Here is a 14,450-nt window from a genome sequence, read left to right as displayed (position 1 = left end):
ATAAATGAAGGAGAGGGTTCATCGACCGCTTAAGAGTCCCCGTTGTCTCTTACATGTTTGATGGCACAGTAAAAACGTGTGGCGATCCTGATTGTTTGAAGCTTTTGGCTCAATCGCGATTTGTGGGGCGGGGCCTCCTCAGGGGGGCGTGGCTGCTAAAACAGGGGAGGAGAGGCAGGCGTTTCAGTCACAACTTCATCCATGACATCATCATCTTACATCACCTAGGGGCCAGTGCTTCCTGGAATCGAAAAACCCTTCCTGAAAACACTCAGGAAACAGCAGTATCATTCAAAAAGGTGTGTGGCTTTGCACATGTATTTTTGTTCTAAAACAAATATCACCTCTGGTCTTCTGAAAATGCCTGCATTTGAATTTTAAGTGAAATGTACAGAAAGCAAACATGGGAGCACATGAAAGACTGTGTGAAGTTTAGCATTTTGAATTAAAAGGATACAATAATGAAACACTACAGAAAATAACAAATACCTGTCTGAGTGACCAAGAATCTTAGAAATATTTTAATAAATAAAAGATTAGAAAATTAATGTGTGGATTATCAGAAGAAATAAATGTCTGATTTTTTGTCTTTTTGAAATACTTAGATCCATATATTATATGACACTGTAGTAGGTCCTTTACTGACAATGTCATTAATTCACAACTGCATTAACCTTTTACTGACATTTTCTGAACATATGCTGTTGTGTCAAAGGCTTAGACACCTAGTATTTTTCCATTCTGATTAATAAGGAAATGAAAACTTTGCATTAAATACAAAATATCTTGAAAAATCACAAGATTTAAACAAGCAAATTAATACACACAGCATACCTTGATGTAAAGTCATTCCTTATGCACCAGAGTAGAAAAAGGCAGATAATGTAGCATTTCTGATATTTAATTTTGATAGTACCTACATTCCTGAGAACACTGGCCCATTTAAAAATATTCCACTATAACTTTATGAGTGTTGATGGTATCAATATTATTACAACTATAATGGACTTATCCCAGCTAATTAACAATCTGTTATAATTTTACTGATTATAAATGTACTAATTATACATTAACTAAAGGTTAATGTTAAATTGGCTTTTATCTGCAGGTCAGTACTGCGAGTGCTTGGGAACAGCGTACGCTAAACACAATGGCACCAATGCACAGTGGAGTGGCGTGGTTTCGACGCCAATGACAGCTATGTCTCAAACTCTCTTTGGCAGTGACCGTGGTAGATGACCAGCTGGTAAAATTCATGATGGGAAAACAAAAAACAAAACAAAGTATCAAAAAAAAAATAAAAAAAACTGCTCTGGGTCAGGAATTGAGTCGAGAACAATTCCATTTTGAGGAGACTGCAGTCACTGCATATAAGTCTTAAAGCTAATATATACACCTTGCACTGAAGCAACAGTGTGCAAATAAGATTTACTTTATATGCAAATGAGCAAGTAAAACTGCATGCACATGTGTTGCACAGTATTACCAGTCAAAAACAAACATGCGGGAGTTCCTTAGTATGCGTGTCAATCAATCTCATCTCAAGGACGCCACTGCCTCTCTCCAAGCGACCACAGCTTCGCTTCAGTTTGCGCAAAATCTCAGCGTTTCAAAACGGTTCCTCGCAGTCTTGTGGAAAGAAACGTGCGCGATTCCTTGAAATGCAAGCTTGAGGAGAACAAAGACGTGCATATACCTCATGCTCATACATACAAATATATTCATGAGAACACACACAGAGGACAGGCAGGTAAAAGGGGAGTCTTCTGGGGAGAATGGGGGGGGGTCACATCCACAGTAGCAGGCCATGCTTAATCTTAATTGTCCTTGCAGAATCCTATCTTTGAGTAAGTCTGCTGTAACACAGCAGCTTTGATCTTCGGCTGAACCCACTAAAACCTCTGGGCTCCTCACAGTTCTCACACATTGAACAGTGTGTGGTTGTGTGGGTCCCGTGAGGACACACCTCTCCGTACTCTCACCAAACTGAGGAATCACTCAGATTCTAATCTGCACACTTTTGCATTTCCTTTATACTCTCTCACTGTCTTACGCACACACACACACACACACATATATATGACTTAATGTGGCTAAAGCACCACCGCTATTTGTTCAGGCTACCGGTATAGACAATTATTTTATCCTTGGGTCAACTCAAATAGTAAAATCTTCTGTAAACAACTGTTAAAAATCTTGCACAAATTTGATTGCTCACGTCAAGTGTGCTCAGCGAAACACATGGTGGCAATTACTATACGCATGGTGGCACCACAGCAAGCCATATTTGATTGAGTGACTGATTTTTATAACAACCATAAAACCAGAAAAAAACAGCGGTGTGAACGAGCCTGTTTCTGTAGCCCATTGAAGAGTAGGTTTTTTCTTTTTTTTCAAATTTGCCAAGTCAGTGTTTAAGAACTCACTTGCTTTCAGTTACCAGTAGTGATTGTGACATCAGCATTAGAATGTTAAGAACATTATAATCATATATTTGTGATCTCACACCTCGAGTATCCCATTATGAAGACATCAGTCCGTGGAGTCAGTTAGATGTGAAAGCTGCTACAACGTGAAACCTCAGGCTCGTAAATGCACCCCTAATGCTCTGGGCGAAGAGGGCCGGGAGGCGTTATGGGTAATGCTGTCACACGGCCATGATTGACATGCGGACTGACAGACGCTCAAAGAGGAGCAGAGCAGAGACAGCCAGTGCTCTTGAGATCAATTGTGTGCAAGACAGACAGTCCATGCTCTAAATTAACTGCTGCTCTCAATATGACACAGTGAACATACAGGGCATAGAGTCATGCTACGTCGTGCCTGTAAACATGAGTGAACATGGTCTGATAGAGCAGACCCGAAAGGCTCTACCTTAATGCAAGACACATGCCATCAAAATCTGTGACCAGACTGACAGTGATTCATAGCATACACAATGCTTATAAATGTCCAAAAAGAACTGGATTGTTACAGCGAATAGTTATAAAGCAATACTGGTGCAGCAGTTGTTAGGGATTGGTACAGTGCGTTACATAAGCCACGACGAGCTTTAGAATTTTTACAATCAAAAAAATGATTAGTTCCCTAGAGAGCATTATTTTGTTTGCATGTCAGTACTGTACATTAATCATTTATGATAAAAAAACGTGAAAACGAAGGTATATCGAGATTATGACTATAAAAAGGTGTTAATTCCAGTTTTCTAAATTCTTCAAATCTTGTATGTTTACTGTACTGCACCCTGAGCACTGCAAGGAGTCAGTGTTTTGTGTGTGTGTGTGTGTGTGTGTGTGTGTGTGTGTCTGAGGTATCTCTGTTTGCTCACTCTTTGTGTCACATGAGGCCTGAGTGTTATGTAACTCATACGTATGTGTGTACATGTATGTGTGTGCACGTGTGCTTCCTCTGATCTCTTGGTGTGCCTCGTCCTGGGACAGGGGGAGAGGGATTACAGAGCCCTCAGTGTTGCCCTGAGGGGATCCGATTCCCGTAGCACAACAGGATTAGAGCAAGAGTGCTTTCACAACCCGTCCACCTGCCGCTCTGACCCGCTCTGTACCGCTCCATGACCGCTGTACTGCCACTCTGTACCGCTCCTTGACCGCCCTGCTGCCCTTGGGCCAACAAGCTCACAGAGCGGCCTCTCGAATCCTCAATGGAGGCATCGCACCGCTGAGCGCCCCGGTCAGCATGACCGCTGCTCGCCACCACTTACAGGCGGGAACGCGGATGCTTGGGACGGGCTCCCACCAGGCAATGCTACCAATATAGAGACCCGTCGCTCTCCCACTGCGCTGCACCAAATGGCAAAAACACAACCGAGAGGAGAGTGAAACCCCCTCCTCCCTAACCCACCTCCTCGGCTTCGTGCTCTAACTCCCACCGCTTGTTAGCACACAATACAGCTACAGCCAGAGGCAATAAACCAAAAAACCCTCAATGAAGCAGAGGGCTTTGGACGGCAGCGTTTAAAGGCACACTATGCAGGATTTCTTAGCCTGTGTTTACAATCAAAGAAGTCTCCTCCTCTGTCTTCAACCCCACCCACTCACACCGAGTAAGTTACCCAACCTAACGTATCTAGCTAGAAATGTTAGTACCGCGAAATTAGCAACTGTGAGCAATTCTATTATAGCTAAATTAATTCCATTATTTTTGAACGCAATAGTGGTGCCTTTAACTCTGTGTTTTACAAAACCCGAACAGCCACAGATTGGGCCCTCAGCTGGTTCAGAACAGACGACACAACACAGCGCTTCAGAGAGCTTGAGACAAATGCTCCTAACACGTGCTACCGGCACTTTCAGGCCATCTGACCATACTTTTAATCTCCGCAAACTCCTTCTCTGACTACGCTCCAACACCTTACACTCCTCGTGTGCAGAGTTCCTCATGGCAACCCCCCAATCAGGCGATCTGCCATGTGCAAAGACGCTGGGATTATGCTCCTTCAGTGCCTGGAGGAGGAACACACCCCTCTGCCTGGTGAGACAGACAGGGTGACCTGCGTGCGCCTTACAGCAACATCGTAAAAACTCCTTAGACCAAACCAGTAACCAGTACAGATCCTAGAAACCAGCTGAGGAGAGTTGACGGTGTAATCAACTGTTTTAATTAGTCAATCAAGCACCGAGCAACAGTGGAAACCTGCTGATGTTGCGGCCCTCAAGGGTAAGGGTGGAGAAGCACTGCTCAACACCATCGCCTACCTAACCTTTACACAGGTGGTAAATGTACACACGCATACTCACACACACATATTCACATAGGCCAGTGGTGCCCAATCATGTGCCATGGAGGGTCGGGAGTATACAGGGTTTCATTCCAACCAATCACTACACCTGCTGATTTCACTAATTTACACACCTTCAACCAGAGAAGAGGGAACTGATTAGAGGCCATTGGGCGCCACTGACATATGCACACAAACAAGGCAGGCAGAAAAAACCAGGGTCCACATCTGGGACAGGAAACAGGAAGTCAGGCTTCCCGCACTCAGAACTAGGGGAAGATGAAACCAAAGAGGAAAAAAATGAAAGGATGACAGCGAGCAAAAGACAGAGAGAGACAGAAACTGAAGAAGGAAATGGAGAAAGAAGATGGATCCTTTCTCGTTTCCGATTTTAGTGCAACTTCTTTTGCCCTTTGGGGAATGACAAAGTGCTGGTCCATCCATCCAATAGATCTACTCCCCCTCTTACAATCTCCAGTACATTTTCAACCCTGCATCTAGACACATGGCTAGGCCCACCATTGCTTTCATAGACAACAGTGTTACAGGCAGAAAGCCACGATGTACATGGTTGCCAGTAAGCCTTATCCACTCGAACAACATGGCGCTCTGCTTCTTGGCTGAATGTCTTAATGTGTTGGCTGATTTTCAGAAAATACCACTTCATGCTATGAGTTGAGCTGTTAATAAAAAAAATAATAATATAGAGAGCTGTTTTACCTTCTCCTTGTCACTTGCCTCCCTGGCCACTGTAGAACCCTGGAAGATAAAGCCAGACAGGAAAACCAACACTGTTAAATGCGTTTTTTGTTGTCACTCCTGTTACTCTATAAACAACTTTCCACGGATGACATAAGATTAGGTTTTATTTCTTTGTCTACAGTGCGCGGGAATTTGATTTGCACCTGGAAGTGACGCATCAAGAACAATATTCAACAATAAACACATGGAAATACGAGCAGCCTTCTCAGTGTGAAATCCACAAGAGAAACATCCCACTCCATAAAGACATAAATAACAGGAGTTCCACACTATTAAAGAGAAACTAAACACTGATTTAGTCTTACTGGGGTTTATTGATCTTTTTACTGCTGAAGAAAATAAAAAGATATCTGGCTGTTGTCCCGATACTGTATCTTGTTTTATGCAGTCTTATGCACATCTGACTCATTTCGTTATTCATTTCATCAACAGGGTGTGAGACAGACATCAACAAGACATTTTGTATGTTGTAATAACCAAATATGTTACATAGGTTCACAGATCAATTCACCAATAAAGTTTACCCTTTATGACTCAATTTCAACTGTGTCTACTTCAATCCAATGTCTATATATCTGTTTGTACTGTATCTATTCAACAAAAATATTCCGCAATTCTATTTAAAATTCAGTACAAAAACCAAGCAAGTGATTGATTCATAATCGATTCCAGAAAGGCAATACATGAGTGAATGCACTCTGAAATTCAAGTTTGCCACACTGAAATATTTTAATATACATAGCTATCTTATTTCAATACGAGGCAGCATTTCCAACAGTTGAAAAACAATTGCCCCCAAATTATTAAATAAAAATAAGAATAAATAAAAAATTTAGAAACCCGAATCTTTTAATTTGGTGGGATTTTATTTTTTAAATTTAACTTATAATAATAATAATCCAAATAATAACTCTTTTTGGTCCAGTTACGGTGCTCTAGTGAAACTACTTTGCTGTAAGTTTGACTTGTTTTGACATCTCTCACACCACCCTTAATTTATAAATGCAGGTGCTTCCTATTTAATGAATTCAGGGAGCATATGGTAGTCAAAAAGTATAATTAAATCTACTTCCTCTTTGTTTCAGTAACGGCAAAAACCATGTGAACAGGGATCCATACCCAAGACCACCAATTCTACTCATCAGATCCGTTAACGTTTAGGCTTCAAATCACTGATTTTAAGGCCACTTTCCACAAATCAATGGCTATGTTTCCACTAGTTGATCATGATTCAGTCTGTAAAAATCCGGTGCTACGCTCAGCGGAGACACTTGTAGTTCATACTGAACCCTGAGAGCACCAACTTAAAGAACTTAACACGCCGAGAGGATCCGCAGCATCAGCCTTGGTCGCTCGGTTTCGGAGAGATTTTGCCTAAATGAACACAGCGCCATCATATTCATACAAACACCCACCTTCAGGTCGTACTTCTTGTAGACGGACAGACGGTGGCTGAAGACGTTGCGTGTGACGATCATGTAAGTTTCGTCACCGTCCACCGTGAGGCGGTACATACCCAGGAACTGGGGCAGCAGCGTGTTTCCATGGCACTCCACGATGTACTACGGAAGAAGGCAGGCAGAAAAAATAATGGGTACAGGGTTCATTCAGTTAAGGTGTAATGAGAAAAGCCAGCACCATAAAGCAATCACCAACTGAAAGCAGTGTCACTTTTTTTGACACTGACAAAATGTAACTTGGCCTCCAGTTCATTTTTATTTGACAGCTGGTTGTCCTGTTGAGTCAGACAGGGAAGGGGTGCGCTGCAGGGGCCAAAATCGGGCCCTTCTGCTTTTGATAATAGCTGAAATGAATCAGATCTGAGGTCCCACCAACAACTGCGTGAACCACGGCCATCTTATTACAAAGTGACCAGCTCTCCCTCACAGCAGGGGAGAATACTGAATCATAGCTTTACTCAGCACATTTCGTGACGTTGTAGCTGGTCGAACACGCTAGGCCGAAGCCCCTCCCCCGCGCGCGCGTTACCTGGTGGTACTTCTTCAGGATGTTGTGCATCTCGGCCACGTCCTCGCTGGTGATGATCTTGATGAGGTACCTCTTGTCGTAGGAGGTGTGGAAGCGCGCTCCGCTGCGACCCTGGGCCTCGCTGGGGATGGGCGCGCTGCGCGTGAGGGAGTTCTGCGGAGGAACGAGGCAGCACGCTAAAACCGTGCGGTCTCACACACCGCCAAGTCCTTACTCAGGCGCTCTGAAGGCTATAGCACATTACAGACCTGTAGGGAAGGGAGTATTTAACCATGGACAATCCTGGGCGGGTTAAAGTAGTGACCCGCTGCATGAACGCACTCAACTCGATGCGTACATCGAGTCCCACAGATTCAGAGAGCAGAGTCTGAAATGGTGGTGTGTGTGACCGAAAATCACACCCCACTCCACCTCTCCCATTCTGTGTGGTTGGCGATCACAGCTGCAACAGACCTGGCACTGCAACACGGCTGAAACCGACCCTCACTGTGCAAGATGACACCTGCGCCACCCCCCAACCACACCCTCTTTCATGGCATATCTTTAAGTTCCATTGAGGGAGTCAGTTTGATTCAGTCCTAAATTCTGACACACTGGTGAGCGTTGTCTTGTGAGTGAAACGGTACCCGTTATCAAGAACGTTATGTCCTTTTGTGGCTTAAAAAAAGCTGATGAGCCAAGACAAACTGAAAAATTTTCTGTGGCACACAGCTGTCAAATGAACACTGATCAGACGGTCTGCAAATAAGTAAACACAAAGCTACTCACACAACTCCGCACAAGAATCTATTTTTACGGTTTTAAAAAATGAAATACCCACTTGAAAATCAATTTTGTTATCGGATTTGATTCATGTGTGGGTGTGAATAAATACACAAATCTCTGAGGTGAACAACACTATAAAACCAAAGACTCACACAAGAGGTCTTTAAATGGCTGGCTGACTTCTAACAACTTGCTTTTCTACCCATAGAAAATAAGTATGAGTCATTGCACTGTAATACCAGAGAGAAACAAAGTTTGCTTTCAAATTTTACTGTCAAACAGGCAATAATGGGGAAACACCATTGGGTGATATTCTGTGTTATGAGTCATTAGGCCTCTTAAATTCACACAGACATGCATAATGTCTCTTTTTATTGAGGCGTACGCATTAATATGGAAGGAGATCATATTTGGTTTCTCCTTATAGCAACGCTGGCCAGTGAAAGAAGTGATGCCCTGGAAAGAGTTCAATAAACCGTCGGCCTCCCCAGAGACGTGCATTATGGGCCAGGCTCATGTGCCCCTGGTCCACGACAGGGAGGGAGGGAGGGGCAGGGGGGGACCCAGCTGGGCACCTGCCCCAAGGGGGTGACAGGATGCGCAATGGTCAAAGCGTCACCGTGGTTACCTGACACAGGGCACGGTGTGTGGCGCACTTAGGCCTTGCTCTAAACAACCCGGCTACACGTAAATGCTTTTACAGACATGATCCAAGGTAAGAAAATGACCTTGGACAGAATCACTGCTGAAGGCTGATTGGTTGTGAGGGTTGAGTGACGGGGTGGAGGCAAATTTGCTTAACAGCAAGTCTGATGCATGTTTGCAGGAAGTGAAGATAACCATCATCTGGTTGAGTCAAACATGGAGGAGGTACGTGAGAGCACATCAAAGGGCTTTGCAAACTGGGGACTTATCAGTGCCGATCGCACCCACAGGGACAGTTCAGGCAAACTACAGCTTTAAGCATTAGTAAAAGAGCCAGTGTCCCGCTGAAGCAAGAATTCGCTGTGCTTCGGCAGGGCGGTCTCTGTTGCACCGACCTTTCGAGAGGGAGACATTTGCCAGCTCTAAAAAAAGAGCCACAGGCTTCTCTAAGAATTTCAAAAAGACTCCCGTCAAGAGGACATGGCTCTGTCCCTCCGTTAAGCCTTTTTGCATTTTGTCAGCTACCCAATACACTTACGTTCCCCTTGTTAGTCACAGCATTAGGTTCACTACACCTATTTATGAAATTATAGCACATTTATACGTCCTTAAATGTATTATTTATAGCGGTGGGTTGCATTAGCACAATCGGGCAGAGCTGAGAAGACCACGTTCTCCAACAAAGCTCTTCTCATCCTTCTGAGAGAGGACGGGTCCTGACCACAGGCCGACTGCTGTCACGAGCATTACACCCACACAGCCAAACAGCCTTAAATATAGCAGTGATTATGGTTCACAAATGAACCTGTGCTAAGCAGGAGGGTGAAATTTCACCCAGAGCCCATCTGTGAAGTGTCTGCTGACTGAACTTTCCACAGCTGCAGTGAACCCACCTATTTAAAAAACCCTGTTTCAATGCAACAGATTAGAAATATACAATTCAAATCGGATTTGAATACAAATTTTCAGGAAAAAAAAAACAAGAAAACTTGGTTAATTATTATTATTATTTAACATTTACATCTCTCTCTCATATATAAGATATAAGATACTAAATTATGAGGCCATACATAATTTGAAATGAAGTACATAAGCCATTTTCATTCCTTGTATGAATATGATCATTTTATGAAAAAAAAAAAACATACTGGACAAAAACATACACATTCAAGCTGACTATAAAATTTTAAACATGCAAGATGCATTGGACTGCTCAATTCGGTAGGAACTAATGCATATAGGAAGTTTGTAATGATTGTAATAAGATTGTGTATTACCTAACACAATTTCTAACTATTTCCACATTTTGTTTTATGTTGATGTTACATTTATTACAAATTACATTCATTATGCTAGAAAGAGAATAATTAAATATAGCATTACTCATCAAAATCTGTTTATAAATGCAGTGTTTACAGTACTGTACTGCATATACGTTTATCTCATTTGATGTTCGAGCTGTAGAGGAAGGTTTAAATCCACAGAGCTTCATAATTTCCTATAAAGTCTCCCAGATTTTGTTTCTCCAGAATGGATGTGCAAGAGTCCTTTACCCATTGCACAGTACACACACAGACGGGCACTGGAGGCTTTCACCACCAGTCTCCCCAGTCTCCCCATCTACCTGAACGCAGCTGCAAAGGCTGCCTTACAATTCCAACCACTGGTGCTTTCTGCAACCTGTGCACTGCAGTTGTGCTGCACCATAATCTCGCTGGCAAGATCTAGCCACATCTTGCCACCACCCAAGATGGCGGCCTGCTTTTTCGTTGACATTCTACACTCAACTAGGACCCATTTTTATCAATATCAGATGTCAACTGCCCTTCTGCTCCTACGCCACACGCTATGAAGCAAGAGAGCACGGCTCCCATTTTGCACCTGCTTTCTGTGCATCCACATCAGTTACGGCTGTCCACCTGGAAGGGAAGCCAGCCCAAACAGTAAGAAAGCAGAGAAACTGTGTGAGACGGTGAAGCTGTGCTTCTGCTTGCAAGATCAGCAGGGATGATGAAAGTGAAGGCCTGCCTTCCCTGCACCGTTTGAAGCTGTGAGCACTGCCAGTCACCATGACGAACATGTGAGCGATTAATAATGTAGCCGCACTCATGCTGATGGTTAAACACGATGAATAAGAAGCCATTTTCCTCGACAGTGCTGAAACCGTTGTCATAACTCACTTAGCGATGTCACAAAATGATCGCTTCCTCTCCCTCTTTCTCTGAAACACCATAGACTTCACAAGTGTCTCATGTCTTTCTGCGTGCGGCGGCGCCGGGCTGGTTTATAAATGGCTGGCCTTTGTGCGCCCGCAGAGGAACCCCAGATGCCCTTTAAAGTCCCCGGCCCGGCGGCGGGCCTGGGACCGCTTCATGTTTGCCCTCCTGCGTCACTGACCACAGCGCCGTCCCCGCCAGCTTCAAAGCCCCCGCCGTAACCCAATCCCCAGGAAACAGCTGCTGCGATCAGCAAGGGGGCGGGCGGGTCAGACAGCCAAGCAAGCCCCTCAAAAAGAGGGGGGGGGGGATCTCGGGGGTATTAAACACCTATGAGGTGCTCCTCCACGTCCCAACGGGGCTGAGGGACTGTCTCCCCCTGACCAGTTTACAGGGGGAGACAGGGGCAGCTGGTCCCTCAAAGGCAGGTGTGTACGCATATGAGTGTGCGTGGGTACGTGTGTGTGTGTGTGTGTGTGCGTGTGTGTGTATGTGTGTGTGTGTGTGTGTATGTGTGTGTGCGTGCGTGTGTGTGTGTGTGCGCAAGAACCCAAGCAGTGAGGGTGCTATCTTAATATAGCTGTTGAGAAGATGACTACAGCTGGTTGTGCCAGGAAAATGTTTGGTACAAAAACCTGTCAATCATCTTTCAAGACCTTGACCTTGACAAAAAAAAATCACAACACGTAACAGTAACAAAATTTGAAATTTGGCTTTCCTAGAAACTGTTGAGGGCTTAGTTCTCAACAGGACAGTTCTATGAATGGACATCCTAAATGCAGCACATTCTCCCTTTGAAGGAACTAGGCAGCTGGTTGTCTCATACTCCTCGCTCTATATTCCTCTGTCCATCCGTCCGTCCGCCTGTCCATCCGTCCGTGTGTGGTGCTGGGCACACATGGCTCTATCACTGGAATCTGCATGCAGCTCACTAGATTTAAGCAAAATGTCTGCTGTTAGCTTCCCCGGCCATGAAAGATACATACGACTGCAGTGTTATTTCATTATTCATTAGATCTGCTGACAAACGCCGGCGCAGGGCACAGGAAATACACTCCGAGAAAACGGCGGAGTTCTGCCCCCTGTCCACGAACGAGGCCGAGGCGATGAGAAGAGTCCATTATCAGAGCCGCTTTCTCTCTCGCATTACCGCCGCGCGTGGCTCAGAGGTCAGGGGTCAGAGCGCTGGTCCATGGGCGGGTCTGTAACAGCGCTCTCTCTGTGCGACTGCGCCCCGCCGTCTCAGAACTCAGCAGATTAGAAACGGCCCAGGCGTCTCGCCCACTCGACGCATCGAAGGAGCCCGCGGGACGGCTCGGAACGCCGCCCTGCTCCAGCACCCGCTGAAAACTCGGAGAAAAAAACGAGAAGCCCAGTGCTGCCAACCGGGCACCTCACCCCCCCGTTTGCCACGTGAAGAACTGACCAGCGTTTATCTGTCATTTCACCTCACACAGGATCAGCAGACCGATGGACAGTCAGAGCGCAGAAAGAATTTTACTGGACACCCAGCCGACTCTTGGCTGGTATCCACTTACTCAGCTGGCTAGCTTTCCTTGTCCGGAGTATTAGGAAATGCAAAAAAACCAAGATGCAAGGAATGTGTTAAAGGTAAAATGATTCCACAAACTAATCCTTCCAAGCCAAAGTACCACTACCTCCAGATTAGCTTGAACTAAAACTGAATCTTAAAATTTTGCAATAGGACTGTGTTTGATATTATTGTCACCAAGTGGAGATAAGATTCAGTTAACCTACCTGTCACTTGTCCTATTTCCCCTTCTTGCCATGGAGGGCTTTTTTATTGCCTCATTGTGACACATTAATCCCAACAGATGCCAGTAAAGCCAATGATAAAGCTAAGTGTTTCTGTCCATTGAGAAACATTTTATCTCACCAAAAATGAATGCAAAAAAATTCTACCTTGTTTTGGGGAAAGAGGGAGAAGAACCGAACATTTTGTGAGTTGCGACAACGGTTTCAGTGCCAACGAGGAAAATGGCTTCTTATTCATCATGTATAACCATCAGCAGGAGTGCAACTGCATTATTAATCTCTCAGTGTTCTCCGGCTTGACAGAAATACAGCATACATAATTCAGCAGTCATTAAAATTTCTGATTTTCACCCTTTCAAGGATGCTAATGCCCAGTGGATTAGCAATACCGAGCCTTGTGATGCCATCCGTGATAAATCACCTGGGATTGGCTGTTCACAGCCATTGCCGTGTTCAGGTTGAGGCTTAATTGCGGAGTCCGGTTCAGTCAGCTCTTTTTACTCTGAAGTCTACAGCATCAGAAGGGCGGAGCGTTCATTCATTCCATTTGTTCGATTTAACCCAGAAACAGGGGTGGCCAGTGCAATGACCTTGTGTTCTGAGGAAATGGTGCTAGGTTAATGTCAAAAAACCAACGTACAGGGACAATATGAAAGTGCAACTCACAGTTGGATAAAGGTGGTTTCGACTGCAAACTAAAATACAAACATAGGCCAGCACATCATGTAGGCGTGACGCTTGTTTGCATAAGCATCAGCGTTTGAGGCTAACAAACATGTGAGAATCACAATAAAGACTCCTGAAGAAAGCTGCAACTTCTCTTTCACAGGCAGTAGGAATGGGGCAGTCAGCATGACAGGCTGCAGTCACGTACCTGAAAATCCTGGTCATCGATGGAAAACCTTTCCCTTAGATTCCTGAAGACAAGAGGACAGTACTCCTTAAACTTAAAATGGCTTGGCATGTTCTCCCTGAAAAAAAAATACAATAGATCAAAAATTATGATAAATCGCAGCAAAAATAAAATTTATTTTTGAAAACTTGACGGTACATCTTTAAGTTTTCAAACAAAAATCTAAAAAAGTTCTGAAATCAACACATTATCAGACATGCATGGAAATATCTACAGCTTATGATTCTCACATGAAAAACCTGCACAGGGACCAATATAAAAACATATGCATTGAGACCATGATAAAAACCTATGCACTGAGACCATGATAAAAACCTAGGCTATGGACTGAGACCATGATAAAAACCCACGCACTGAGACCATGATAAAAACCCATGCACTGACACCATGATAAAAACATATGCAGAGACCATGATCAGAAACCTATTCACTGAGACCATGCTAGGACATAGGCTAAATGACTGTGCACTACGCAGCAACTGAGGCGCACTCACTTGTTGAAGAGGTGGTTGTCCACCTTGATCTTGGAGTAGGCTTTAAAGTCATCAGGCATTAGCATGATGGGGATCTGAATGTGGCTCAGTTCATTAATCTGTGAATAAAGAAAGAAGGCAAGAGAACAGTTAGCCATGAAGTTCTGCTTAAACAC

At 44.2% G+C, this 14,450-nt stretch overlaps 1 protein-coding gene across 2 annotated transcripts in view; it reads right to left on the bottom strand.

The window, feature by feature from the left end:
- The window catches only part of pip4k2ab (phosphatidylinositol-5-phosphate 4-kinase, type II, alpha b), a 49,785-nt gene that overhangs the window by 9,614 nt on the left and 25,721 nt on the right, over positions 1-14,450 (bottom strand). Inside the window, exons 2-7 of one of the 2 annotated variants that reach the window (XM_064346640.1) lie at positions 14,296-14,393; positions 13,763-13,859; positions 7,487-7,639; positions 6,913-7,059; positions 5,456-5,494; positions 54-155 (exon numbers count right to left, since the gene is read on the bottom strand). In XM_064346640.1, coding sequence (XP_064202710.1) covers positions 54-155; positions 5,456-5,494; positions 6,913-7,059; positions 7,487-7,639; positions 13,763-13,859; positions 14,296-14,393 — 636 coding nt within the window. The remainder of the gene's footprint in view (positions 1-53; positions 156-5,455; positions 5,495-6,912; positions 7,060-7,486; positions 7,640-13,762; positions 13,860-14,295; positions 14,394-14,450) is intronic. The other variant, XM_064346641.1, reaches the window with a different exon arrangement.

The sequence above is a fragment of the Anguilla rostrata genome, chromosome 8 (assembly GCF_018555375.3).
Source record: "Anguilla rostrata isolate EN2019 chromosome 8, ASM1855537v3, whole genome shotgun sequence".
Taxonomy (NCBI): domain Eukaryota; kingdom Metazoa; phylum Chordata; class Actinopteri; order Anguilliformes; family Anguillidae; genus Anguilla; species Anguilla rostrata.
The sequence above is the reverse complement of the archived record's forward strand: the minus strand, read 5'-3'. Positions and strand labels throughout refer to the sequence as shown.